This window comes from Glycine max, chromosome 11 (assembly GCF_000004515.6).
Source record: "Glycine max cultivar Williams 82 chromosome 11, Glycine_max_v4.0, whole genome shotgun sequence".
In the NCBI taxonomy this organism is placed as follows: domain Eukaryota; kingdom Viridiplantae; phylum Streptophyta; class Magnoliopsida; order Fabales; family Fabaceae; genus Glycine; species Glycine max.
The window spans coordinates 37043708-37070837 of NC_038247.2; the positions used below are offsets into that span (position 1 = coordinate 37043708).

The 27130-nt window shown below is 32.0% G+C and overlaps 5 protein-coding genes and 4 non-coding genes across 13 annotated transcripts; 8 read left to right on the plus strand and 1 right to left on the minus strand.

Annotated features, from left to right (window-relative positions):
* The first annotated feature begins 3752 nt into the window (after positions 1 to 3752).
* LOC100527008 (putative TRAPP complex subunit trs31) lies at positions 3753 to 7120 on the plus strand. Its single transcript, NM_001250294.2, has 8 exons — positions 3753 to 3905; positions 4011 to 4099; positions 4418 to 4481; positions 5327 to 5404; positions 6240 to 6316; positions 6410 to 6476; positions 6575 to 6682; positions 6769 to 7120. The coding sequence occupies exons 1-8, from the start codon at positions 3834 to 3836 to the stop codon at positions 6796 to 6798; spliced, it is 585 nt and encodes a 194-aa protein (NP_001237223.2). The 5' UTR covers positions 3753 to 3833; the 3' UTR covers positions 6799 to 7120.
* Positions 7121 to 9179: 2059 nt separating this feature from the next.
* On the plus strand, positions 9180 to 10129 carry LOC100797599 (endoglucanase 1). Its single transcript, XM_003537430.4, has 2 exons — positions 9180 to 9413; positions 9509 to 10129. The coding sequence occupies exons 1-2, from the start codon at positions 9180 to 9182 to the stop codon at positions 9725 to 9727; spliced, it is 453 nt and encodes a 150-aa protein (XP_003537478.1). The 3' UTR covers positions 9728 to 10129.
* A 2950-nt stretch (positions 10130 to 13079) lies between these two features.
* LOC100798126 (L10-interacting MYB domain-containing protein) lies at positions 13080 to 16200 on the plus strand. Of its 3 annotated transcripts, none has more exons than XM_003537431.5 (5): positions 13080 to 13209; positions 13744 to 14078; positions 14180 to 14716; positions 14797 to 15369; positions 15481 to 16200. In XM_003537431.5, exons 2-5 carry the CDS (start codon positions 13764 to 13766, stop codon positions 15952 to 15954), a joined length of 1899 nt encoding a protein of 632 aa, XP_003537479.1. In that variant the 5' UTR covers positions 13080 to 13209; positions 13744 to 13763; the 3' UTR covers positions 15955 to 16200. The 3 variants fall into 3 exon arrangements, with proteins under 3 accessions (XP_003537479.1, XP_014619716.1, XP_014619717.1); XM_014764231.3 differs by having other exon boundaries at positions 13103 to 13209; positions 13741 to 14078; XM_014764230.3 differs by having other exon boundaries at positions 13085 to 14078.
* A 667-nt stretch (positions 16201 to 16867) lies between these two features.
* LOC100798657 (uncharacterized protein At2g39920) lies at positions 16868 to 20068 on the minus strand. 3 transcript variants are annotated; one of them, XM_006591310.4, is made up of 5 exons: positions 19902 to 20067; positions 19515 to 19661; positions 18208 to 18652; positions 17739 to 17939; positions 16868 to 17293 (listed from the first exon to the last, which is right to left on the minus strand). In XM_006591310.4, the coding sequence occupies exons 2-5, from the start codon at positions 19576 to 19578 to the stop codon at positions 17092 to 17094; spliced, it is 912 nt and encodes a 303-aa protein (XP_006591373.1). In that variant the 5' UTR covers positions 19579 to 19661; positions 19902 to 20067; the 3' UTR covers positions 16868 to 17091. The 3 variants fall into 3 exon arrangements, with proteins under 3 accessions (XP_006591373.1, XP_014619718.1, XP_040862840.1); XM_014764232.3 differs by having other exon boundaries at positions 19515 to 19605; positions 19902 to 20062; XM_041006906.1 differs by having other exon boundaries at positions 16868 to 17288; positions 19515 to 20068.
* Positions 20069 to 24681: 4613 nt separating this feature from the next.
* Positions 24682 to 26701, plus strand: LOC100787561 (60S ribosomal protein L32-1). The gene is made up of 3 exons (XM_003538397.5): positions 24682 to 24840; positions 26172 to 26353; positions 26440 to 26701. Exons 1-3 carry the CDS (start codon positions 24751 to 24753, stop codon positions 26567 to 26569), a joined length of 402 nt encoding a protein of 133 aa, XP_003538445.3. The 5' UTR covers positions 24682 to 24750; the 3' UTR covers positions 26570 to 26701.
* LOC112998426 (small nucleolar RNA U31b) lies at positions 25029 to 25111 on the plus strand. The gene has a single exon (XR_003263527.1). It is a non-coding gene; the product is annotated as a small nucleolar RNA U31b (small nucleolar RNA).
* LOC112998427 (small nucleolar RNA U31b) lies at positions 25390 to 25468 on the plus strand. Its single transcript, XR_003263528.1, has one exon. It is a non-coding gene; the product is annotated as a small nucleolar RNA U31b (small nucleolar RNA).
* Positions 25592 to 25668, plus strand: LOC112998473 (small nucleolar RNA Z195/SNORD33/SNORD32 family). The gene has a single exon (XR_003263576.1). It is a non-coding gene; the product is annotated as a small nucleolar RNA Z195/SNORD33/SNORD32 family (small nucleolar RNA).
* On the plus strand, positions 25983 to 26065 carry LOC112998474 (small nucleolar RNA Z196/R39/R59 family). The gene has a single exon (XR_003263577.1). It is a non-coding gene; the product is annotated as a small nucleolar RNA Z196/R39/R59 family (small nucleolar RNA).
* Positions 26702 to 27130: the final 429 nt, after the last annotated feature.

Genomic DNA, 27130 nt, shown 5'->3' on the forward strand with positions numbered 1-27130 from the left:
AACAAATAGCAAAAACCAACGCAGAATTGTAAAAATGGACAAATACCAAGGTGAATGTGTCGGAGAGTATTCTACTGAACTTTCTCTTGACGTGATTAAAGAAGTTTTTTTCTATTTAACATTATCCTAATGTCCCTTGCACCATTAGATTACTCTAGTCGTGATTCTTCACACAAAAGACCCTAGCTCTCCTAGTTTTGTTCTTGATTTCTCAACAAACTCATACTAAGCGAGCCGCATTATGTAAAATATATAGTATTTACTATATTACTTCACACTATTCCTAGAAATGAAGGCCTCTAGCTGCTCTACCAAGTTCTAAGGACTAAAAGCATTTTACAATACTTAAATCCTAACAAAACATATAAATGGGTGATCAAGCCACAAATATGGAAAATAAACACAGATAGAAGCAAAGACCACTAGCAATAATATTAAATAAATAGTTAAAGTTTTTACATCAAGAGTGCTCAGTGGAAAAACTCTCCAACAATGAAGTGTTTAGCCTTCCATTAGCAAGGAGGGCTCAATACAAGGATGAAATAGTATGGAAATGGAATGGTGAAGTGAAAGTGTGAAGAAAAATGTCTTCTTTCAGCCTTGATGCTCTGTTCCTTCTTTCCTAAGCTGCTTGCCGCTTGGTTTCCCTCTCCTCTTCCAGTTTTAAAGACTTTTGGGCTTCTTAGATTATGAATGCGCACTCAAAGAGCATGTCTCACTGAGCGAGAGTTAGTGATTGGGCGCTTAGCGGGCTTGGACGCGCTAAGCGCGAGAAGAGACAAAAGTTTCGCTGGACGGACTGGCGACGCGCTTAGCGCTCTGTTCTCTGACTTAACATTCTCTAGGGTTTTTCTCTCGCTGAGCAAGCTGGCTTCCTCACTAAGCGGATGGGCCTCGCTTAGCCAATCTGACTCGCTGAGCGAGCCCTTCAGCAACATTTCCAATTCTTCTCTTCTTTAGCCTAAAAATCCAAATAATTTCAACATTAGTCATTCAAATGGAACTCCCATTGTATAAACTCACACAAAAATCAATTATTTACAAATCTCACAAAAGAAACCATAAAATTAGAGGCACATTACTACTTTTTATCCATTTTTAATGCATTTAGTACTCTTGAATAGCAATTATCAATATGACCATGGTTGGCTAAACCCCTTAGAACTCTTATTGTGATGTAGTTGTATTCATGTACTCTAATTTCTCTTTTTAATAAAGTTTTTTTAGGTTATTCAATTGATTTTATCTTTCTATTGCCTTCACTTCTATATTGGAATTGATCACTTAGATTATTAGTTGATTACGTGTTTGTGACAATCTTCTCATAATTAATTGACCTATAGAATGATATGGTTCATAAAGCTTATATGAACAAATTGGTGGCATGAATCTTCTTTTTTGACAAACCTCTTTGTTGTTCATCCTTAATCCTAAATTAAATCCCAAATGCCCAATGTAGGATTGATTTAGAGGGAAGAGTACACTCAGACCTTGGTCATAGGCTCTGATAATTAAAATAAGAGGTATTATGTGATTAATTGATAACCAAGAGTTCTTAATTAAATTAGGAATTAGGGAAAAAAACAATACATGCGAAATCATAATTCGAGTCACTTCTACTCATACATATTTCTTTTTTGAAATTGTTGCATGCCTTTAGTTTTATTTTCTTGAACGCAAACACAAACAATCCTCAAACTCAAACAAAAACCCAAAATTATTTAGTTTATGTAATTTAGATTATTTGGGACATAATTAGTCTCTAAATACAATATTCAGACTTTTAAGTCCACTGTAAAGTACACTTACTCTAAGTGAGTACTCATTTTACGCATAAAAATCTTAGAAAGCAAGTTGTCTTCCATTTTGCTTTCTTCTCATCTATATAAACCTTCCATATCTTAAAGGTCTTTAGATGAGTACAAGCTGTACCCAAAACAAGAAAAAGATAAATAGCAAAGAGCCTACATTTAAGCATAGACTTGTAGTAGCCACACTACAACTTCACTGAGAACTTGAAAGATGCCCAATAGGTTTCCAGGGTAGCTTCTACCCTCCCCACAAAAGGTAATGAGCCAGCAAGAATAACATAAGACTGTAAAAAATGTAAACTGCATAATGACATATGCATATGTTACTGCCTAATTATACAATATGTATGACCCGAAGAATGAGCCTTCTTAAATATGTCAAAGCTTAAGTGATATTGCGTTGATTTCTCTCTTAAGGCACCACAGAAGGTTCATTTAAAGTAAGTTCTTCATGATTTCTTTGTCACCCCTTCTAACACTTTTTCTTGAAACCTCAAAACCCTTCTCTTAACCTCTCGTTCTTTGGTTCATTTCAAAAGAACTAAAACGTTTGGGATTGTTGATATTTTTGGTTTTTAAAAGGTCAAAGCACGAAGATCCATTTTTTACATCCAAAGCTTCATTCATTGAGACACTGAAACAAAACTAAGGGAGCTTATTTATCCTTTTATTTCCACCGAATATTTTGTTGAAAATATGGATGTCACTTTGTTTGAAGTTTATTGATGATTGGTTGCTGTTTAGGCTTTAAAAAGTCATTTTGGTCGAGTTATGTTAAAACCCTTTCATACCATGATTTGCTTCTTTGATTTTACACGTATAGAAATCAATTTAATAATTTTTTAGTGTATAGGTTAAATATAAAATTTGTGGCACATATATACTTATATGTTCAACCTTAAAAAAAAATAATTATTCTACTGATAATTAATCTCGATCGAAAAATCTGACTGATCACTTACAGTATGATCTCTTCTCTTAATCATTTTTTCCTTTGTAAGATTCAAATACAAAACTTTACTTAAAAAATTCAATTCAATTTCGGTCAACAATAAATTTGTATAAGATAAAAGTGTTTGTGACAAGATTTGATTTGATTTTTTTTAAAAAAGAGTCATTCAATATATCATTAAATTCGAACTAAATTAAATCAATCTCATGCAATATAGTTGGGTTCAATTTGATGGTTTTTATTTGTTTAATTTATTATCATAATTTAAAATTTATCCATTAAACTTCCTAATTATTATGCTAAATTATTTTTAAAATGAATTTAATTTTCTTATTAAATTTTATTTAACATATTTTAGTTGAAAAATAGTATTTTTTTAATTTTATTTGACATTAATATAAAATGATATTACCTACCTTTTTAAGATAATAGTAATTTGTGCATCTTTTAATATTTAATATTATTTTTTTAGCAATATTAATATATCATTTTTTAACACATGAAAGTAAAATATACATTTTGATTATAAAAAGAAAAAATTATTTAATACTTATTATTAATACTACAATAAAATTAATATACTTATAATGTACCATTTGTTTGGTTTAATTTGATTTTTTTATAATAAGATATAAAAATTGAATCAAACCCAAAAAAAATGAGATGTTTTAAACTTTTGGTTTTTGTGATTTTTGATATAAGTAGTTTTTTATTTTTTATTTTTATCGATTTAACGGTTTTCAAAATTTTTAACAACCCAGTATAAGGTAATCATTTATTTTACAAATAAATTAATCATTATCACTATTAATCAACCATGCCAAATAAAAAAAAAACACATATTTGTGAAGTGAAAAAGATATAAATTCATTATTTCTGTATTTTTTTTTTTACATTACCAGTATATTTTAATTGATTCTATTTGTTAAGGGTACATCCAAAAATTCAATGTAATAATTAATTATTCTGTTTGTTAAGGGTACCTGAATATAGCATAGGAAAAATGATCGGGTAGCCAAATCACCGTTAACCTAAGAAAGAGAAGTAGTAGCAGTAGCAGTAGGAAGAGGATGATCGGCGTCGGAAAGATCAAGCAGTACAGTAACGTCCTCGACAAGCCCCTCACCAAGGGCAAGCAAGAGGTCCTTTCTCTCTCTCTCTCTCTCTCTTTTTCTTCTCTGATTTCCTTTCAGATCTCGCGTTATTCGTCACTTCGCTTCCGTGGTTAATTTGATGTGTTGGTGCAGGTTAGTTTGAGCGCATTCGCGTTCTTGTTCTCGGAGCTTGTTCAGTACAACCAAACGCAGGTCGACAATATTGGCGAGCTTGAACGAAGGTTATTATTATCCACTGCATTCTGAAATTAAGAGAAGCGCTGATTTGGTTTTGTTTTAGTTTCTCCTTAGGTTTGGAATTGGGAGATCATCTGATAATAAGTTAGGTACTTGATTGTTAAGGATGATTTGTTTTCCTGGATCCAGGACAGTAAACACTTTATCTAACATTTTAGTTACAATTCAATAGTGCCTTCGTACTTTGTTTAAAACTTAAGAAGCTTGAAGAGATATAAATTCTAGATTGATTTGGCTTGAAAACACTATTATATTCAAATTGATGTGAATTAGTTTGGTAATTAACAATGTACATCCCCCAGACTGGAGGATGCTGGATATGCGGTTGGGGCTCGAGTTCTTGAGCTGCTTTGCCACAGAGATAAGGTATGGTTTCTGTCACTAGTTCTCGTAAAAGAATTAGTTGTTTATCATAACCTGGATTAAATATCGAGGAAATCAAATTAGGCAACCTCGGACCCTGATTAGAGGGGGTCTTATACTGGACTATAGTTTAGGTTACCCAGCAGTTTCCTCTCTTTGAAGGATTTATCATTTTGAATGGTATAATCTGTTCTACTTTCATATACCCTTGGTATAAAACTATGCATCAATATTATATGTTGATCCATGAGCTTGGGCTTGAAGTCTTGTACTTGTAAGCAATTTTTTCTATCAGGATTGCAGTATCACTTTGGTTTGACTCTTTTATCAAAGAAATGAAGGGGGGAGGGGGAGATAAAACACTTGGGTTCAGATCATCCAATATGATGTCTGAGCCTGGGGCAATTGCATAATCATTTCTCCACTCTGTATTCTAAATTTGGTAATGGCAATTTGTTACTAAGAAAAAGAAGTTGTATCAGTGTTTGTGCAATCCAGCCATCCATTATTATAATAATTTTTTTTTAATTGAACCTATACTAAAAGAGGTGCTATTTATACATTATTTCTCTTTGTCTTAAACAGACTCATCCACTCTTTTTGCTTGTTAACATTCTATATCTAAAGTGAGATAATCCATGCACATCCCGTGCACTTTCAATTTTATTTTGTCCATTTGATATTATAGTTCAAAGATGGACTTGCATATTCATTGTGTCAGCAAGTTGATTGTTTGTGTATATTGAAAATTGACATGTACTGATTTGAGTTTGGTCATGAGGGTGGAATATCTATGTATTTTTGCATGTGGTTAGCATGATTGATTTAGAGTTATTTTGGAATTACAGGGAAACAGAAGGGAGACACGGCTGTTGGGTATTCTTTCTTTTGTACACAGTACAGTATGGAAAGTATTATTTGGAAAGGTGAGCTTCTTTATCAAAATTTGCTTGTTTGTTAAACAATGACATGAAATATCCTTTGCTTAGAGACATGAGATTTCTTAGTCTTGAGCCTTTGTCATCCTGTTATGGTATGGCCTTTCCAGACTGGCGAAAAGGTACGTACTTGAAAGTTATGATGATTGGCTTTAGCAAGCTCGTGGGAGTAATTTAACTAATGATCCTTAAGGTTCACCTTGATGTAGTCCTTGGGATGAGAACTGTTAATCACCAAAACTGTAAATGTTGAGCATTTAAATATATTGTGGTTTTATTTTACATTCTATTGGTCAGAGTGTTATATTCCACTACTCATGGAAATCTATTGAAAAGACCATGGACCTTGGTGCTTGAAGGCATTTGGGTTGGGTTGATCATCATTATGTTTACTTATTTATGCAAAGAATCATCAATACATTGATACAATCTTGGTTCTTGATCAACCTTTATATTTTTGTCATGTGTGTTCTATAGCATGATTTTCCTTGAGTCTTTTGAAAGCTTGTATTTTTGGTTCACTTTGCAGATCTGGTGTTATAGACCTGAACCACATATAGAATGCATTAGCTGTGAAAATTATTCAATACCTAGGCATGTATCTGGTAGTTATAATCATAATGAATGGTGTAAGAGATGTGACTTGAACCCAATGGAGCATTAGTACCAATTTTTTGTAACAATCAAGGACTATTTTTTCTGTTCTGGTTGTATCATATACTCGTTTTCCTTGGAATGTGGAAAGTTGTCAACTATCTACTATCTTAATTTTTTAGCAGCTCCCTAAGTTTCAACTTATTTTTATTTATTTATCTAATATTAGGTTGCTGATTCACTGGAGAAAGGAACTGAACATGAAGATGAATACATGATCAGTGAAAAGGAGCTCCTCGTAAACAAGTAATTCCAGTCTCGACATTTTATTAGACAATTACACATACTAGATTTTTTGTTCATCAATTAATAGTGAGGTTATGGATCTCTGCTTTATAGATTCATTTCTATCCCAAAGGACATGGGAACGTTTAACTGTGGAGCATTTGTTGCTGGAATAGTACGGGTAAGTGCTTTGCTTTGTTCAGCTACTGTCAAATAGTTATCTTATTCTTAGAGAAAGTTCTAAATAGTAGTTTTGTTTTGTTTCATTCATCAATGAAGGGCGTTTTGGATGGTGCTGGGTTTCCAGCTGTTGTAACAGCTCATTTTGTGCCCATGGAAGGTCAACAACGACCGCGGACAACAATTTTGATAAAATTTGCTGAAGAGGTACGCTGTCAGTGGTTTTTCTTGTCATGTGTACTGTTAACTACATTCTATACTGATAATTTCCTTTCGGGGTTTCTATCTTCCAGGTGTTACAAAGAGAAGCAAGATTAGGCTGATGTTTATACCAAGAATTTTCAATTAAGATATTTGTAATGCTCTACACCAATATAGAAAGAAGTGGAACTTACACCTATGCATGTGAAAAAGTAATTTAGGATTTTCACCAGCCTACCCTATTGATTTGTCCTTTGAACATGTCATGCTTTTCATTCTAATGTATGTTATGCTTTGGAGTTGGGGAGTTATTCTTTCTGATTTACATTGTACAAAAAATCTCGTGTTGTTAATTTCCATTTCTCTCTCACTCCTAATATAATTGAGCATTAAACTGAGGAAATGAAAGCTTGATGGAATGAAAATCTCCGATGGAAGTATGCTATGAAAAATAAATAAATAGAACAGAACATGAGATTAAAAAAAAGGCAAAATTTGAAAGTTAAGTTACTGAAAAATGAAAGTTGATTAAATTAGAAGTATGTGGTAAATTTAATTGATTATTTGATGTAAATCTGAAAATATGCTCATGTATTGAATTTCAATAATTTTATTAAAAAAGGTCAATAAATAAAAATAATTTTTTATCACAATATAAATTATTTTTTGTATATTTGAAATATACTTTATATATTTAAAATATTTATTTAATATAAATTTTATTTGTGGTATAATTTACCTATTTAAAGATGAGAAAATAGGATATCTCCTGGAAAACAATATTATCCTTTCACTTGATCACAAATCACTAATATCTTGAATTGGTTGAGTGTTAAAATAATTATTTTAAAAGTCATATTAACAATAATTATCTTAAAAGTTTATATTGATATAATACATGATTATTAAATTCTTTTAAAATATTTCTTTATTATAAAATTTATTTATACAAAAAACATTTATTTTTTGTATTGTCCATGCTAAAATACTAATTACCACTAAGCGCATAATCTTGAATAAATATGTAATTGCGTTAAGACTTAAGAGGGATATTGTGTCCGATAACCATAGGGGTCAAACCACTAACAAGGGTATGATTGACAACCCCACTTTGATCCGAACACCTCCCTTTGACTATCATAGATAAAGGTCAAGACATCTATCACATATGCCTACCATGTTAGGCAGAACACCCGTCGGCCTAGGCCGAATACCCATCATACATAAGAGAACCACTCGATTAAAGGAAGGAAAATACTTAAAAGACAGTATAATCACTATTAAGACCTCATCAACAACTAACCACAAATTAACACCATCGGCCTAGGCCGAATACCCATCATACCCATTATATCCTTTCTTTCATCTATCACATGTTTTCTCTTTTTTCTTTTTTTCTTTCTTTCATCTCTCTCACACACTCTCTCTTTCCTTTTCTTTATTTTACCTTTTCTCTTTCCTTTTTTTCCTTTTATTACTTTTTTACAATATTTTTGAAAAATGTTTTTTCTTTCCTTTTCCTTTTTATTTATTTGCAATATTAATATTAAATGATACAATTTTGACTAAATGCTTGATAAATTCATATACAAATTTTTATTGATTGCTTGATTTTGTCTCATATGTTCTATTGTTTATTTTAAAATAAATAGTTATATACATAAGTCATATTAGAAAAAATATAGAAATGAATACGATTCGTGCAATGCACGATTAATTGATCAGAATAACTTTGCTCTATATAACAAATAATCATTTTATTATTTATCCTACTCATTTTTCTTACAATGTTTTTTCTTTCTTTTTTTATGTTATCTTATTTATTTTTTTACAACTTCTAATAAGTTTTATGTCCAATTTCCTGGCGTAACATCTATATCCATATCTAATATTCTAACAAAACGTGCATTTAGTATGTATATATATTCTTGTGAAAATGGCCTTTTCAGCTCAAGTATCCAATAATAATAATGATAATAAAGAAGTCAGATGTTTGGACTTTCTGCTAGCCGGTTTGGGGCAGTTAATCCTGTGACCAATCAGCATTACCGTTAAGTTAACTTCTAATGTAATTATACATCTTGAATTTGAACCGAAGACTATTAATTAAGTATCATTAGGAGATAACTCTGAGTTGACAATACACGTTAACTTTATGGGAAAAAGACATGAGTTTGATCTCTAGATAATATATTATTAAGGAGGAATGATTAGGTTTAAGTGTGACTAAGTCTCTAATCAAGGATTAATCTCATAACCGACTTAAGAGACTAAAATTTGTGGAAATACTTGAGATCCCACTTATCCCACTGGAAAGCCAAAAATGTCTGGTAGTTGAACAAAAAAAAGTATAATTCCACATCAGTCAGTTGATCCGATCATTCATTGTTCAAGTTAACTAACCTCCCAACTTACTACTTCTCCTCGTTTATAAATACAACCCATTTAGACGTTATAAACAAAGCATCACTCCATTCTCTAGAGTCTAAAGAAAGAAGTGCACATGCCAAAAGGGATGGCTTCAGTCACCACATTTTCACTAATGTTGCAGTTTCTGTTCTCAATATTATGTTCTTCGTTTGGTCAGCTAAGCTTAGCTTTCACATCGCAAGAGTACCATGAAGCTCTTGAAAAATCCATTATCTTCTTTGAGGGACAACGATCTGGAAAATTGCCTTCCAACCAGCAACAAACATGGAGGGGAGATTCTGGATTGTCCAATGGCTCTTCCTATCATGTATATACATATATATAAAAATTGAAAATTAAACTGATTAATTTTGATCACATACAGTTTAATAAGCATGATTAATTAATATTCTTGTAATGCAGGTGGACCTAGTATGTGGTTATTATGATGCTGGAGACAACGGCAAGTTTGAGTTGCCAATGGCTTTTACCATTACATTGTTAGCATGGAGTGTGATTGAATTTGGAAGCTCAATGCAGGACCAAATTGAAAATGCCAGAGCTGCTATTCGGTGGAGCACGGATTACCTTCTTAAGGCAGCCACCACCACCTCTGACGCATTATATGTCCAAGTGATCTAACTTTATTTAACTGCCACCAAATTTAGTTCTATGCTTCTTATATAAATCATTATCATATCACAGTGCTTGGAGGGATAGTACAAGCTAAATTCCTTAAATTTTGAGGGCCGACCCAAGAAAGTGAAACCTAAAACAAAATTTGAGAGACTTTTTTTTTTATTTTAAAGAAAAGAGTGATATGTAAGGTCTTTCAATCAACATGTATGATTTTTTTTTTTGCTTTAAGAAACTAATAGGAAATATTGGTAGACCTAAAATTCAAATTTTAGTTACTTTACTCTTGGACCGATCCTCATTTTGAGTTTAGTGACTAGTGATGTTGCAGTCCAAATTAAGGTTCCAGAGTGTTTTTTAAAAGGTGTTTTTTTCGTAAATACATCTCCTATCTTTTTTTTTCCAATTTATATTACTTTACAATTTAATTCTCAATATACATTATTTGGGACTTTCTCTCTCCTTTTTGTTTTTTTTTTAATTTAAAATATTATAAAATATAAATATTATATTATATAATTTTTTTAATTGATTTTAAAATTACTTATTTATTAAATTAAATTTTATAATTTTGTTTTTTTATTTTTTTAAATAAAAAATATACAGATAAAGAAAAATAAAAAATTGGATAAAATTAGAATATAATTTTTTAGTTACTTTGTATGTACTTTTGTAGTTAAATTTATGTGTTGTTGATATTTTTTTTGTTATGTTCGTTAATTAAAAAATAAGAAAATTAGTTAATAGTACTAAAATAAACTAAAAAACACAATAATTGATACTATCTTATACAATAGACATAAAATTTCAAAGAGTAGTAACTGTTATATTGAAAATATCTTTAAATAAAAATATATTAAAAATATTTTTAAAATTATTTATTTAGTAGTTATTTTTTGCTTAAGTGATAAGAATTGATATTTTTATTATTTATCACTTGTAGATATGATATAAAAAGAAAAGATTAAAATATCCAAAAAAACCCTGACAACGGTTAAATATGAGTTATTTTTTATAATAAAAATATATTGAAAATATCTTTAAAAATAATAGTATAGATTGAAAAAAAAAACAGGAGAAAAGATGTATTTAGGGAGAAAAAAAACCTTTTTAAAACCTTGCCTATAATTAACGCTTGTATTTAATTAAAAGAATCTACTACTACTCCATCGATATCTCACTTTATATGCTTGTTGTTAGGCTGTTAGCTAGGGTCCTTCATCCTTGATGAATATATTTATGTTTCCATAAAAAAAGTGATGTTGATAAGTGAAGAATTGTTTGTTTCTTCTCGCATACAACCTTTTTTTGTGCGCGTGTGCATGTATTTTCTTTTACATGTAACCAATGCTGCCACTGACGTTATGCTTGCTTTGCTAATCTGCAAATGCAGGCAATTTCTTATAACGCCTTTGCGCACGTTAAACTTCCATATAGAAAAATAGCACAACATTGATTACCTAACAAGATCAACTTCAAAGAATGAAATTAATTACCCAATAAAATAACCTTGGTTCTTGTAGTTAACAACATATTAACCGATGATTGAAAGTTGAATAAACCAGACTCAATAAAAAGCTCAGTAATGCGAAAAGTCATTTTCCAATTTACTGAAACATTTCTAGTAAATCACAAATAGGTGAAGAAACTATAATTTCAGTATTCTAATTTATGGATTGTTCAAACTTATCGTGGGTTAAGGATTAATGGGAGCTTGGATAGCAAGGATTTGGAACAGAAGATATATATATATATATATATATATATATATATATATATATATATATATATATATATATATATATATATATATAGAGAGAGAGAGAGAGAGAGAGAGAGAGAGAGAGATTTTAATATTTTTTATTTTGCTGGGACCTAGAGTACTTTTAATTACCTAATAGTCTAAATAGAACCCTTAGGTTGCATAGAGGCTGATAAATAAGATATATGGCAACAACTCTAGTATCTAATTATGATTATTTATATGTCCTTTATAAAAAAATAATTTGTTGCTTTAAATTTAATTTTATTTGGATGGAAGTATCATAAAGAAAACGATGTTGTTTTGCCACAATGGTTTATCAAATTGTTCGCGATACAGCTTCCTTGGCCTAGCAAAGGGAAACAAACTTGAGCTTGTGCATACACTGATCATTCATAATTAATTAATCACAATTTTAATTAATTTATTTTGTAGTATAGCTTACTTGACTTTTTGGATGCTTTCTGAAGGCCAAACAGAAAAAAAAGATTTATAACTTAATAGTATCATATATTTGCAGTTTGCATTTTTTTTAGATATATCAAATATATAGTAATAATATTATTATAGTTAAATGATAGAAGTTAAGAAAAACATAAACAACCACAATTAATTAATTAGAATTAAATATAAATGTTTTTTTATTTTACGTCGTGTTAAGTTTTATAATTAATTAATTAGTTTAATGATGTACTCATAGGATCAAGGTAATTTTTAGGTTAATTATCGTAAAAATCAATAAATTTATCATATATAATAAATTATAATTGAATGACAATATAAAATGATTTTATTGTCAATATATAACCCGTTTTCTAAATAAAAGACAAAAAATTTCCTGAGACACCACTCCATAAAAATACTAGTATGCTTAAACACAAATGTGTCTAGTTCTTAATGAAGATCTTTTTTTTATCAATCACTATTGTCTCTAGTGGGGACCTTGAGGTATTTTTATAAACTTTGATACTTTGACCCGCTATAAAAATAATTCTCGATTCGAAACTTAATCATACTTTAAATCCATTGCCTCTTCCAAAGTTATGTGGGGATTGAACCAAGTCCTCTCCAACAAATAATTTTTTTTTTTTATAAACAATCAAATTTGTCTCTGAAAGTGTGATACAATAAAAAATTGATTTCTGAAAAATAAAAAATACAAATTTAATCTTTAAATGTATAAAAAGTGTGACAAATTAATCTTATCATTAAAATTGAGATCATTTTACCGTTAAGCTGTAATGTTTAAGGATTAATTTGACAATAAATTATATTTTTTTAGGATAAATTTGACATTAAATTATAAAGTTTAAGACTAATTTGTTATTAAATTATATGCATAACTTATTTATCTCACTTATATTTAAAAAATAAATTTAAATTTTTTATCTTTCAAGGATCAATTTATTAACACATGTTAATTTTAGGAACCAATTTCACTATTAACCTATTTTTTTTTGTCAATAGAAAGTTGAGAAAAGATATTGGGCTCTCTCAATTTGTGTGGTCAACAGAGCTGACTTTAGGCCCATTGAATTATGGACTTCGTTTGTAATAATCATTAACAAAACAAAACAATAATTCATAAAGGAGAGAAAGTTTCAGAAGCTAATCGCTTGGGAAAAAGAACAAAGAAACAACATATCTTGAGTATTGAGTTTCCGAAGCGCTTACGACGATCAAATTCACGTTTTGTTCCGAATGCAGCATTGTCGTTGAACTTCAGGTATAACACTTCGCCTCTTCGCTCTCACTCCCTCTTATCTTTTTTCCCCCCTAATATTTTTCGACACTTTATAACTCATCATGCATGCAAAGATAGTACCAATTCAACGTTTTTAATTCAAATTTCATTTTTTTCCTTTCAATTTTATCCCATTATTACTGAAACCCCTTTTCCCCCATACTTTGATCCATTCTATAAGCAGAGCATGCACGTGCATGTAGGTGAATCTTAGATATCATGGCTCTGAGTCTCCATTTGAGGTTGGAAATACATTTTTTTTGCCAAATTTGTATTATTATTCATCGTAGGAAAAAAGGGTTTGTAACCATTGTACCCACTCGAGTAATTTTAGTTTTAATGTCATTTTTTTTCACGTGTTAGTAGTTATTGCCGTATATACTAGTCTTGGCAAGATGTTATTATTGTTTGGGGTGTGATTGGTAGGGATACAAATGGGGGATTTGAAAATAAGGATAGGAGCTTATTGTTGGTTAGATTAATACATATTAGTTGATTGCCTGTAAAAAATAGCAGAACATTTTCATGGTACAAGGATGTCCAGTCCAGCTTCAAAAGCCTCTTGGACACCTGAATTCCATAGAATATTTGTTGATTTATGCCTTGGAGAAATGCTGAAGAATGAGCCCGGGTCAATGCGAATTACTAAGGCTGGTTGGAGGAACATTGTTGGATCCTTTTATGCGAAGACAGGTGTGAGATATGACAAAAAGCAATTTAAGAATCACTATGATTCTACCAGAAAACTATGGAAAGTCTGGGTCAAGTTGACTGATGATAGCAACATGAAGTGGGATCCAGAAATGCGGACGTTTGGTGCTTCCGAGGAAGACTGGCAAAATTACGTAAAGGTATGGATAGGGATTATTAATTTATTATTGATGCTCATCCAAGATTGTAAGATACATCTTCATAGTTCCATATTAATAATAATGAAGCCATGTTGTCACAGGCAATTCCAGAAGCTGCCCAGTTTCAGTCTAAGGAAATCCAGTTTAAAGACAAACTGGATATCATCTTTGATGGAGGGAATCGAATTGAGGAAGTGAAAAGGTGGGCCAGTGTCAAGTGGCAGAATGATGCTTCAGCTACATCTCCCTTGTGTGGAAGAGAGCGAGAGAAGAAACACAAGAATTTTGATAGGGATTGTGAATCAGATAGTACCATTATGGTTGACTATTCACCAACACCAAAAGCTTCTTGGTCACCTGCATACCATAAAATGTTTGTTGACTTATGCATTGAAGAAACATTGAAGGGGAACAAGTCTGCGACGCATTTTACCAAGGAGGGCTGGAGGAATATTGTTGGATCCTTTAATGCAAAGACTGGTATGAGATACGACAAAAAACAAATTAAGAATCACTATGATTCAACCCGGAAACTATGGAAAATCTGGGCTAAGTTGACTGGTGAGGACAACATGAAATGGGACCCCCAAACCAAAACGTTTGGTGCTTCTGAGGAAGACTGGCACAATTGTCTAAAGGTATTCAGGGTAATTATTAATATTCATTCAATGCTGTGATAGATCTTTTATTTAATAGTAATGAAGTCATTTTGTCACAGGCATTCCCAGAAGCTGTACAATTTCGGTTTAAGGAACTCCAGTTTTCTGACAAATTAAACGTCATCTTTGATGGAGCTATGCCAACTGAGGAAATGATAACAAGGCTTAAGAGGCAGAATGATGCTTCAGCTACATTGCATGGAAGAGAGCATGAGAAGAAACGTAGGAATGTTGGTCGGGATTGTGGATTAAAGAGTGCCATCATGGTTAATGCCATTCCAATCCGCACAATTCCAAGTGAGCAGAGCATGTCCAGTTCATCATATACCAAGGTCAAAGCCGCATGGACTCCTACACTGCACAAGGTCTTTGTTAATCTATGTATGCAAGAGACATTAAAGGGGAATAAGCCTGGCACACATTTTACAAAGGAAGGTTGGAAGAACATTATGGAATCATTTTATGCAAAAACTGGTTTGAATTATGGTAGATTACAACTTAAGAATCACTGGGATTCTACCAAGGAACAATGGAGAACTTGGTGTAAGCTTATTGGCACCAGTTACATGAAATGGGATCCATCTGACCAGAAGTTTGAGGCTGGTGAAGAAGATTGGACCAACTATTTACAGGTATGTTAAATTGCTGAGTGCATCTAATTTGTAGTCCATGCAAGTTTCCAAATCTTACAGAATTTCATGATTTCCACTTTCACTCATTTCACATTAGTGGTTTTGGTACAGGAAAATCCAGAAGCTGCACAATTTCGCTATAAGGAACTACAATTCACTGACATATTGGAAACCATCTTTAATGGAACTACTGTTACTGGAGAGACTGAACCTGCTGCGCAACAAAGGAAAAGTGAGGGTAGTGTTATTACTTTCCCTTTAGACACAAAAGAACCTGATACAGACAACTTAGACGAGAAAACTGAATGTCATTGTGATGCTGTTGCATCAAGAAATGGTGTGAGTATTCAGAAGAATGCTAGTGCAGTTTCATCCACCGAAGGCAAACACAATTATAGTATCGGTGAATGCATTGAATGCCTTGATAGAATGGAAGAAATAGAGCAAGGAAGTGATCTCTACATGTTTGCTTTAGATGTATTCCTTAAGCAGGAATATAGGGAAATTTTTCTGCAGTTGAAAACGCCTAATCTGAGGATCTCATGGTTGCAGCGGCTTCAGTCTGGTGGTCCACCTCCAGTCTAGGTTTTTGTCATACTTTCATAGTTTTTTTTTAGTTTTGAGTTCTTCATAGAATGTGGTGTTTAGGCAGTGGTCTGTTCCTTACAATATGAGGATGATATAACTTTTCAGGGAGTGATTTCCCAAATTGAGTATACTTGGAAGCTTAAAAATGTATATCATTAACTAGTTGACGCAATAATGTAATAGTTGATAAATAGTAGTGGAGTCTCTTAATACTATTTTAATGTTATTTTATTGCAGTTACTTTTCCATTTGCCTATGGTTTTGATTCAGTCAGATGTTATTATTTGCGAATTGCAACCACAATGTCAACTTTTTTCTTGTGAAAAAAGAAAAAAGGCAAAATGGTGAAACCAAGTTAAACAGGGAACCACGTTTTTACAACTATTGAGTTTATGGACCTTTGAAGTCTCAATAATTATTTTAAGTTGCAGGACCTTGTTCTTGAATTGGAAACTGACGCTCGAAGACTGCATTTTTTGTCATTGAGTATGTTTGGTTTAGAAGATAAAAATAGAAGATAATTTTTTTTTTTAATTATAAGAGTGTAAAATGTGTAGGTCTCACTAAAAGAGTATACAGTTTCTCTTTATTTTTTTTTTTCATCTTTCCTTCCAAACATACTCCTAGTTTCCTAAGCTAAGCGTGAATATTAAGCATTAGAAAGAAGCATGATTACGAGTATTTCAGTAATTCCTGTAACTTTCCAATGTTTATTATGTCTATTTTGCACGTCGCGTTTGGTATGTCTCATATTGGGTGCATAAATCTTCCTATGTAAATCCACTCAGGTCGGTCTAGTGATGGGATTCGATATGAAAACTTAGGTATTCATTGTCGTTATTATACATATAAAAAAAAATAAAAAACTTCATATATGTATGTAAAACTGTCCATTGTAACACGTCGCAGCTTAAAAAAAGATATTTGATAATATATTGTATCACATGGGTGTGCAAGTATCTACAACTACATACCAAACTCTAAGTTGGAGAGCTATTCTATGCCTCGAGTTAAGATTAAATTATGTAGTATTGACGTTAAATGAGTAGCAAGAACAAACTTTGATTCAGAGAATAAGAACCTATCTAATTGAATGGAACTCTCTTCCTGAAGGATGAATCATGAAACTAACGTTCAGTATCTATGCTCTATCTGCTTCTCACACTTGTAACATAGAGGGTCTGGAAGCAAAAAATTCCGCACTCCGGTCTCCGGAACTGTCACGGCATCCATATGGCTGCTTATGATACTTTTTATTCGGAAGCTCTTCTTCCTTATCAAATTCCTTTGCCTAGAAAAGTACTCGTACCCTTTGGTAGGATCTGAATCTTCTGCTCTACAAAAATGCAAATTATTGGCAGCATAAGATTCAATTCTTACATTATACTTTTGGTAAAGCTAAAGCAAAGTTTGTAAAAATGCACCTCTATAATGCTTTTGAAAGAGCTAAAGCTAACTTAAGTGGTAGCCTGATAGATAACTCGATATCAACTTATATTCTGAAATATTACAGCACTCTTAAAATATGTTTGTAAACCTCAATCCAAGATGAGCTATTTAAAGCATAACTGATTGAGAACCCATAAGACTTCTAGCATGTTTGGATAGCTACTAGAATTGATTTTGGGACCCAAAAATCATGGTGAAAAATTAAAAAAGTGGAAGCAACTATTTGTTGCTTTGACTTTCCACGTGATTTGGGGAAAGTTAAATCTAATCCAAACATGTTAAAAATAACAAGGCTTGATCTTGGATATATAAAAGGAACATGATCACCATACCTCATCATCAAGGCAGACCAACTTCTAAGTCCCGCTGAGTCAAGATGATTAATGGTGACATTTCGGTGTGTTCTAGGCTCTCTCGATAACAAAATTATAGACCATCCACCAGTTTGAAGGTACATGTATAGTCTAGTAACAAACATGAGCTTTACATTCTTTGCCTCTTTAATACAGTTGCTAGTGCTGTCATTATAAAACCTACACCAAAGGAAACCACTTGTTAAGTTATATGCAACACAATAAAAGATACTCATAAAGATCAGCATCAAGTTGGAAGAATTGCATAAAGGGTGCTAAATTAATAGTCAACAGAGCTTTAAAAAGCAAGAAATATAAATTGGTGAACTGATGCAAGTTAGTGTAACAAACCACTCAAAAAATTTAGTCACCACAACACTAGTTGTATCTGCTGTAATCTATATTTTCCGTCATCTTGTATTTGGAAACACAAATTGCAAGAGATTACCTGTGAAACAAATTGGAAGAGTCAGAGTTCCGAGGAAAAATGTCATCTATGTCCATCAAAACCACATCCAAACCATCCTCAGAAGGTCTAACACTCTTGAAGTAATCATCAATCACAGACATAGTCAAATCCAAGTCTCTAGCATATTGACCTACTTTGATATAGTGTACAGCCAGGTGTCTGCAGATTCCAGGAAGATTATAACCTTCTAAGTTATTGAGCTCAGCATGCAGAGAATACACCCTGCAATAACTGTAATAATCATTTATATTCAGAAGCTCGATAACTCCAGCACTTTTACTTTGACAGGATTGCAGCATAATCACCAAGGAAATCACCAAAGTAATTAGAAGAACTCCAAGAGTGACAAGTGAAGCAACGAATATTGTTGCGGTAAACGATTTCATGAAGAATCCTGATTCTAATTCATAATGGCTTCCTGTCTCTGCAAACACGAAAGAAAAAGATTCATTTGGAAGAAGCTAAAAAGTATAAGATAACCAAGAAATTGTTATCAGCCAGCACAAGCATCACATACAGTTAGTAAATCATTATTTAGGGTAAACTAGTCCAACTTGAATCAAATCAATTGACAAGCCTGATTTTGTTTTTAGGTTCTTGGAGGGGGAGAATAAAGTTGGTCCCAAGCCCAGGTAAAGGAGGAGGAGGATTGTGTTAGATTCTCGGCAGCTAACGTAAAATTCGTTAATATACTTAGAGCTTGTTTGGTTCCACATTTGGAACTACCAAACTTGAGTTTAGAGTTAGTAAAATTTGATTATGGCTTTGACCAACATGTGTGGCACTTCCCTGTTAACGTGATTAGTGGAGCAAACTTGAGTATGTGTTGATGCTACTTTGAGTAGCTTTTGCTTTGGATCAAAAAATTTATACTGAATTTTACTCCTAACTTAGATTCTATAATGAAAACATCCAAACATAAATCACATCACTTCAAAATCAATTTTAACCAAAATCAATTTTGTCAACGCTCATCCAAACATACATTTAACATGGATCACTCAGTCTTTAACAAAGTCGAATGACACCATGTGAACCATGTAGCTGACTTCACCAACTTTTGTTGTCATTGGAGGGGTAGGACAAAGTTGTGATCCCCAAAACACTACTTTTTACAAGTTAATCCATTGATGACTATGATAATTGCATAAAAGTAAGTACATGGATTAATTACTGAACTCCAAACATTAATCTATTTAGGGGTAGGCTCTACAATAGATCATAGTATTTTTATTTATTTATTTATTAATTCATAGCTAAAGAGTGAGAAAATTAGCATTACATACCAGAATCATCTGAGAGACTAGGTGCAGAGTACTGCTGCTCCATTTGATGAGCATATGCAGACATAGCTTCAAGCTGCAAGCTAATAAGAACCTATAATCCAGTTCAAGTAAAACCTCCCCTTAGCTTCCAGGTGCCAAAGGAATAACCTATAATTTAACATGAATTCATTTGCTCTCATTCATCATAACCTCAAATTCAAAAGCATCAACACAAGGGTCTGAGATATGCAATTTAATCTGAGGGGGCACAAATAAAGAACAAAACTTTATTCTAAAACTAAATGTAATTTTCTGTTTTCTTTATTTAAAAAAAAAAACTTGTAATTTTTTTTCTTTCAAACTTTCAGAACGAGATGAAATTATTGTGGAGTGAGAAAAGAAAAACACCTGGGAAAGACATCACTCTGTGCCAAAACAAAAATCTTGACAAAAGAAAAAAGAGGATATCTATCTAATTTCATTAAGAATGCCAAAACAAATGCTTTGCTATGGATATTTCGCAGCTTCTTTTGTTAGTAACCGTACTGTGATTGTAGGATTCTGTATACGCAATCCAACGCTTTAAGTTTTTTTTAGTTTATATTTTATTAACCTTTTAATATATCAAAAGTGAAATTAACGGTGAGATTCGTGCAGTTGCATTTGAGACCGCAGAGAATGCGGACGCGGAAGGAAGCTTCCTTTATTTTTGTGTCTTTCCTTTTGTTTCTAAGTTTTCCTTTTCGCGTGTTGTGTGTTCCTGTTTGTTTCATGGTGTGAATTTGATGTGTGAAATTGAAATTGTAAAATGTCTTTTTCATCTATATTTAAAACTAAATTAAAAATAACAAAAAATATAACATATTCTAAATTATAATGTTTAAATTTTGAAAAAAATATATCATTCTAATTTTTAATAGAATATAGGATAAAGTAAAATAGAAATAAGAAAATTATTAATCTATAAATAAATATAAATTATTATGGTAAAGTATAAGTATGAATATTATAAAAAATTATAATATTAATTTTCTTGGAATGAATATTTTGTATTATGCTGTAGCTGTAATATGAAAATTTATCATATATTTAACCCTTGGTCATAAATGTGAGAGATTGACTTATTTATCATATATTTATCTGTGATTTCTTGACTTATTTAAAAGTTCAAATTAACTTAAAATCTATTTAAGAGTTTGTTTTAAATTAAGTCCTATAAATAAAACAATAAATATATTAGTATAAGTAGGCTAATAAGTTTATTAAGAAGAGATTGATCAAATTATTTCAAGAGTATCTTCCATCAGAAAATGCATGAATCAAGAAGCTGAAGGCATAAAAGGCATGAGTTCCTTAGTGGTTTAGTAATTTAGCATTAGCACTCTCAGCACCAGTTCGAGAACGCTGGCAGCCATTTCTTATGGGACCCGTATTCGGTTTAACTCCTCTGGCTAAAACACTAGATTAAATAACTATCTTAAAAGTGTGATAAAGAGAATGTTAACCACTCTTTCGAATATTTTTTTATCATTGGTTATAATTTATTAAAAATCATCCATTTTAATAGATTTTATTTTTTTTTATTAATTTTCAATAATTTTTAATCCGTAAATGTGAGAGATACTGTCGCTATATTTCTCTCGTGTGATAAATTACAATGACCCCAAATGCACAAGATGGGACGTATCTGAAAAATAAATTGGGCCCAAGTTAGAAACAAAATCGATAGGACCACATTTCATTGAATTGAAACTTAAAGGGCATCAACCTTTGTGGTCATAACACCGCCAGAGCCAAAAATACACCAACAGCAGATATCAAATACTTAAGGCTAGACACTTATGGGTTCATACTCGCACCAAAGGGGCCTGAATTTCCAAGAGCCATTGGAGCCTAGTGCTCGAGTTATAACTGTTGTCAAAATATTCCATTATCATAAAAGAAATTTAAAAAATAATAATTACTTCTATGTCTAATAAAACGAAGATGTATAAAGATTAAGATTCTATACCTTCTGGCAAATATACAGGATGAAGAACCTGCAACAAAGTACACAGAATTAATTGGTTAAGTAATTAAAAGATGTAATGTAACTAATATTTTTTTTGACTAAACAGGATCTTCAGGTTCAAATCAATAACAAACTGCAACTCTGCTTTCTTGCCCTACTAATATGACAAATAGAGACATTATCACCAACCGAAGGCACTAAGAATCCATAATTTTATGATCCAGCCATGTTTTGTGGGAGGAATTAGGTGTATTTATTAAACTTCTGCCTTTAGTGAAGTCATAGATGAGTAGTCGTGTAATATAAAAAGCACATTGGTATATGCTTATAACTTGAATAGTTATTATGACTATAATTGCTTCCTTGGCCCATTGGTCATTCTCATAGATACAGAGACCAATGACTTTCAAATCTATGATTTTACTCTCCGGGAGCTGCTTTCCTGTTTCTAACAAGGAGGGGTTGTGGCAAATTTCCTAAAACGTTGGTACGCAAATTGAAAAAAAAAAATGGTTATATCAGTAACAGTCCAAAGAAATAACTTGAAGTGTTAAAGAATACCATATACAGGATATGAGAGTTAACACAAAAATAAGAAGTCATATCGACTTACTAGGATCCTTGGTAGTAATTGTAGCGGTACCATCAAAGTCACAAGTTCCACCACTATTATGCTTTCTCTGATAATAATCATTATAAACATAAGATGCATGACTTTTCATATTATTGGAGAGTGTCGGAGTCCAAGTATGAGGTGAAGTTCCATATCGCCTGTGAAGGTTGAACACTATATAAGTGAAGAAAAAATTCATAAATTAAAATCTCAATATTTTTTTATTAAAGTGTGATGTCAAGTTCACTTAACATCTTGGATGGTGGATGTTGAATCATATGATTAATGTAGAGCTTCATTAGCTTTACAAGGAGCATCCACCATAACATCAAACATACTGTCATAATGAAATAGAGTGTTTGAGTCAACAATTTGCTTCATGGAAGGAAGAGCTAGGAAAAAAGCATATTCAATAGAGAAAATACCATATTTTTTCTTCACGTTTCTACTCACCCTTTTCTTCCCATCACGCTCTTTTGAAGCAATAGTATCGGGGTTGCTCTTAATCCCTTTCTCATCAAAATTGTTATTGTCGTCATCATGAAACCTCACCGAGTCACCGTCTCTCACCATCTTGGAACTCCCCTCGCTGCTACTTACTTGTTGCAACGACATTGTTTTGGAGTTTGAAGGCCACTCCCTAAAATCCATACCTTCAATAGAAAAACCATTTTCCTCTCCTATCTTTTAATTTTCCTTCTTCGGAAAAACCTTTCTCTTTCATTATTTTGTGTTTTATTTCATCTTCTAATTTGGGGTTGCTCGCTCTCGACCCAAATCAAGGTAAATAATTCAAGTAACCATTATCAATGGTTGCAAATCTGAGTTGTTTTGGTCGAATCTAGGTGCTAATGATGTTTTCAGGGGTGGTTGGATCACGATTGATAGTGTTGGGCTTCTTGAAGGTGGCAAATCTAAGCTGTTTTGGGTAGATCTAGGTGGCTAAGGTTGATGGTGTGTGCAATGTTGTGGTTTCGATTGTGCTTGGGGTCATCAGAGTTGGAGTCATTATAGTGATTGTTGGGTGTGCGTCGGTGTTTTAGAAGGAGATTGTGACATGCTAGTTAGTGTTGATGGTGTTAGTGTTTTGGGAGGAGATGGTGACATGCTAGTTGATGGTGTTGATGCCTGGCTTGGTTGTGGTGGTTGGTTGCGCGATGGTTATGGGTGGTGGTAGGGGATGTAGAGAAGAGAAGGAAGAAGAAACATACATTTTGTGATAGTTTTTAACCGTCTATATATTTATTCCATTGACAGTATTAACATTATATGAACGAAAGGATTATTTTAAAATTTTTTAAAACAAAAAATGATCAAAATAAATATTTTAAAAGATAAATGACTAAACTGAACAAAAAAATAAGATAAATAACCAAATAGATCATTTGGCTAATTGTAAATGATGAGGAAGGTATCCTGGCCCATTTCATTTTCTAAAGCATGGCTGTGTCTCTAATGAAAAATTAGTTGTCAAATAATTTTTGTTTTCGTAGCAAGTTAGAAGGGACAAAAAACTTATTTAAGTATACTTTTATTTGAAATCCAACTATTTCCTTGCATCAAGTGAGTCCATTTGAAAATAAGTTGGTACTTCTAGTCATAAACTCTAAGTTGAAATTAAGGATCAAACAATGGTTAAAGAATTAAAGTGTTGAATCTATTATGAGAATAAAAGGTTAAACATGATTAATTTTGAATTTTTCAAACACAATTAAGCTATATAGTTAAGTCATCTCAATTATATAATTTACAATAAAATCATGTATATGGTGTGAGAAATTGGTTCTTATTGTAAAATAAACAAGTTCATTGTTATTAAACATTGCTTGAATATCAAGAGGGCTTATTAATGTTATGTTTGACAATGCATTTCAATTAATTTATAATTTATTTTTACTAGTTGAAAAATTCATTTGATTGTTTGGTTAACAATTTTTTAGTAGTTTTTAGCGTTTTTTGAAAAATTAGTTTCTAGTTTTTTTTATTTTTCTTCCCTTTTATCCTTAATATATTTATCAAATTTTCATGCTTATCATTTTTAAATAAATTATGATTTTATTATTTTTTAGTTATTTTAGACTTTTTGGTTACTTTAACAATTAGTTTTACTAAATACTTATAATTTAATAAGTTAGTTGTTCTGATAGTTTTGTCAAATATAATATAAAAAAATGAATATCGTGAGGGTCTATTTCAAGTGATTGAGCATTGTGAGTAAATTATTGTAAACTCTCTAATACTTGACTTCACATCTTATGGTAAAAAAATCTCATGAATTCCCTAAAAAAATTGTTGTGTTATTTAGGGGTGAAAAAAATTACACAATAAAAATATGATTTCGTTGTACACTTATACGAATCATGTTTCCATTGTGTTTTGTTTTTCTTTTCACTGCTGTATAGCCAATGGAATCTGTTTCTATTGGAAGAGTATTTTCAGAATACTGTTGAAAGGCATCCAGGTGGGTAGTGCTAATAGCAAAAGTGCTAATGCCAATAATAACTCCCCCGGTTTGGCCCAACCCATTTACACTTACCTCCATCAAAAAAACCCTAGACGCAGCAGCGCTTATATATACTGCTACTCTATTCCGATTCGCTTCTCAGTCTCTACCTCAAGCCACTCTAAAGAAAATGGCGGTGCCTCTACTCTCGAAGAAGATCGTGAAGAAGAGGGTGAAGAAGTTCAAGAGGCCTCAGAGTGACAGGAAAATTTCTGTCAAGGTATACATTCTAGCATTTTCCTTTCTGCTTAATCTACATGCACTTTTCTTTTATTCGAACAAAGTTAAGATGTGTTGTTTGGATGAGTAAATTTGTGATATTAAGCTGTGTTTGTACAGCATATGGATGTTGAACGGCATGAACTTGTGTTTATTTTCTATTTGTTTTTTTTTTTTTGCTTTAGTTAAGGATATGATGATAGTATTTTGTCGCCCCAGTCTTAATTTGCACCACAAGGTGTAAATATGGTGATTGACACTATAACTGATCCTGCTGTTTTATATGTTTTTTCTTGTATTTTTTGTCAATTTTATTTGAATTTTATAGTTTTTTTTTAATTTGTTGTTGATGTGTCAATTATTTTTTGGACCGACGGGATACAGGGATAAAGTTTTGACACCCAGTCTTACTTTATATTTTTATACATGGTGAAAGATCCACTATGTGATCCCATATATCATACGAGAATTATGATTTTTTCTTGTTTAATGACGTTTTAATTGTTGTGTTTGCTAGGGTTTTTATTTCTTTTTATTTAATTTGAATATGGGATTTGATGACAACTTTTTGACACCCAGTCTTACTTGCTCCATTGGGGTACTCTGGTGAGAGTTTAATTGTCTGATCCTTAAAATTGACCCGCCCAGTAATTTCTTGTTACTCCCCCTACTGTTTTTGAAAAAAAATTGTTATTTATCTGTATAAATTTCTCCTTAAATTTGTTATATGTGTAGTAAGAATTGTGATTGCAAAGAGATATGATGATATTTATCCATCAATTCTGCAATTGAATGATGATTATTAACATGCACTACCATCTGATCTCTTGCATCCTTTTCATGTTATTGTTTGAGTAATTTTGTTTCACTAATTAGTCATTACTGCAATTTAGGTTTTTGTTTGTTAGCTATTATTTGCCCATGGTATCTGATGTCCTGAGTTCGGACTTTTGTCTTGTAGCTGGATATCTCGTTTTAAGGGCATATATAAAATTCTTACAGGCCTTGCGACACAGTTGGTTTTCTTTTCTATAAGCCTTCTGTTACTATTTTCCTGTTTACATTTCTTCAATATATTTTTATTGGTCTTATAAAGCATTCATCTAATTATACTTTTTGCTTTACCAGAAAAATTGTTTGATCTGCAATCTGTGATGACATTTCAATAATGTGCTGATTGTCTGTGATTATTATCTAAATATCACCATCTTTCGGCTGAGATTGCAGATCAATTCAAATTGTTTTTGGCTATGAAATTATTATTCTAGTATGTATAAGCAACCAGTTCTTATTTTCTGACCTGACAACCTTTTGATAATACTATTTCAACAGACAAACTGGCGCAGACCAAAGGGTATCGATTCCCGTGTTAGGAGAAAGTTCAAGGGATGCACTTTGATGCCAAACATTGGTTATGGTTCAGACAAGAAGACCCGCCACTATCTCCCTAATGGTTTTAAGAAATTTGTTGTTCACAATGTGAAGGACTTGGAACTGCTCATGATGCACAACAGGTGAACCATTTCGTCTCGATCAGGTTTTTAATTCTGACTGTTTGGCATTTATTGTCTGCTGACCACTTTCGTTGTCTCTAATTTAGGACTTACTGTGCTGAGATTGCCCACAATATATCCACAAGAAAGAGGAAAGATATAGTTGAGAGAGCCGCGCAGCTTGATGTTGTTGTGACAAACAAAACAGCCAGATTACGCAGCCAGGAGGATGAATAGTCTAAATGACTAAAAAAGTCACTTATCTGTAGTGATTCAGTAGTTCAATATCAAATTTGCAGTTTAATTTTAAATTGAATTCTGCTTCAATGTATTTTGCTTATTGAGAACCAAGTTTGATTTTGTTGTGTCTCTTGCAATTCTTATCTTGCCTTGAACCCTGTCCACTACATCTTTAGGAACGAAAATAAAAGAAACCTTAATCTTTCGGTGTGTGATAACGTTTATGATTTTTCATTGTTGGGGTCCTCGTGAATTTTAACGCAATATAAGGGCACACGATTAAACATGCAATAATTGTTTGTAGAATACTATAAAGCATTACTGGAAAGCATTAGATGAGGTTAAAGCTACCCATGAGGTAGTTGTAAATTTATATTTCTAAAATTAACGACAATCAGAAATGTGAGTTGTGAGGTCATCAAACGAGCAGAAAAACGAATGATAAGGAAGGTATTCGGAGTCCTGACCCATTTCATTAACTAAAACACGGCTTACTCATGTAAAAACAGTTGTGAAACAGTTTTGCCTCAATACAAGATTTATAACAACTCCTTCTTG

Coding starts and splice junctions, on each gene's coding strand:
- LOC100527008 (NM_001250294.2), top strand. CDS start 3,834: ATGATCGGCGTCGGAAAGATCAAGCAGTACAGTAACGTCCTCGACAAG. Junction 4,100..4,417: donor ATTGGCGAGCTTGAACGAAG/GTTATTATTATC, acceptor TACATCCCCCAG/ACTGGAGGATGCTGGATATG. Junction 5,405..6,239: donor GGAAAGTATTATTTGGAAAG/GTGAGCTTCTTT, acceptor ATCTAATATTAG/GTTGCTGATTCACTGGAGAA.
- LOC100797599 (XM_003537430.4), top strand. CDS start 9,180: ATGCCAAAAGGGATGGCTTCAGTCACCACATTTTCACTAATGTTGCAG. Junction 9,414..9,508: donor CCAATGGCTCTTCCTATCAT/GTATATACATAT, acceptor CTTGTAATGCAG/GTGGACCTAGTATGTGGTTA.
- LOC100798126 (XM_003537431.5), top strand. CDS start 13,764: ATGTCCAGTCCAGCTTCAAAAGCCTCTTGGACACCTGAATTCCATAGA. Junction 14,079..14,179: donor ACTGGCAAAATTACGTAAAG/GTATGGATAGGG, acceptor ATGTTGTCACAG/GCAATTCCAGAAGCTGCCCA. Junction 14,717..14,796: donor ACTGGCACAATTGTCTAAAG/GTATTCAGGGTA, acceptor ATTTTGTCACAG/GCATTCCCAGAAGCTGTACA.
- LOC100798657 (XM_006591310.4), bottom strand. CDS start 19,578: ATGTCTGCATATGCTCATCAAATGGAGCAGCAGTACTCTGCACCTAGT. Junction 18,653..19,514: donor TAGTCTCTCAGATGATTCTG/GTATGTAATGCT, acceptor TCGTGTTTGCAG/AGACAGGAAGCCATTATGAA. Junction 17,294..17,738: donor TGGTCTGCCTTGATGATGAG/GTATGGTGATCA, acceptor GCATTTTTGTAG/AGCAGAAGATTCAGATCCTA.
- LOC100787561 (XM_003538397.5), top strand. CDS start 24,751: ATGGCGGTGCCTCTACTCTCGAAGAAGATCGTGAAGAAGAGGGTGAAG. Junction 24,841..26,171: donor ACAGGAAAATTTCTGTCAAG/GTATACATTCTA, acceptor CTATTTCAACAG/ACAAACTGGCGCAGACCAAA. Junction 26,354..26,439: donor CTGCTCATGATGCACAACAG/GTGAACCATTTC, acceptor TCTCTAATTTAG/GACTTACTGTGCTGAGATTG.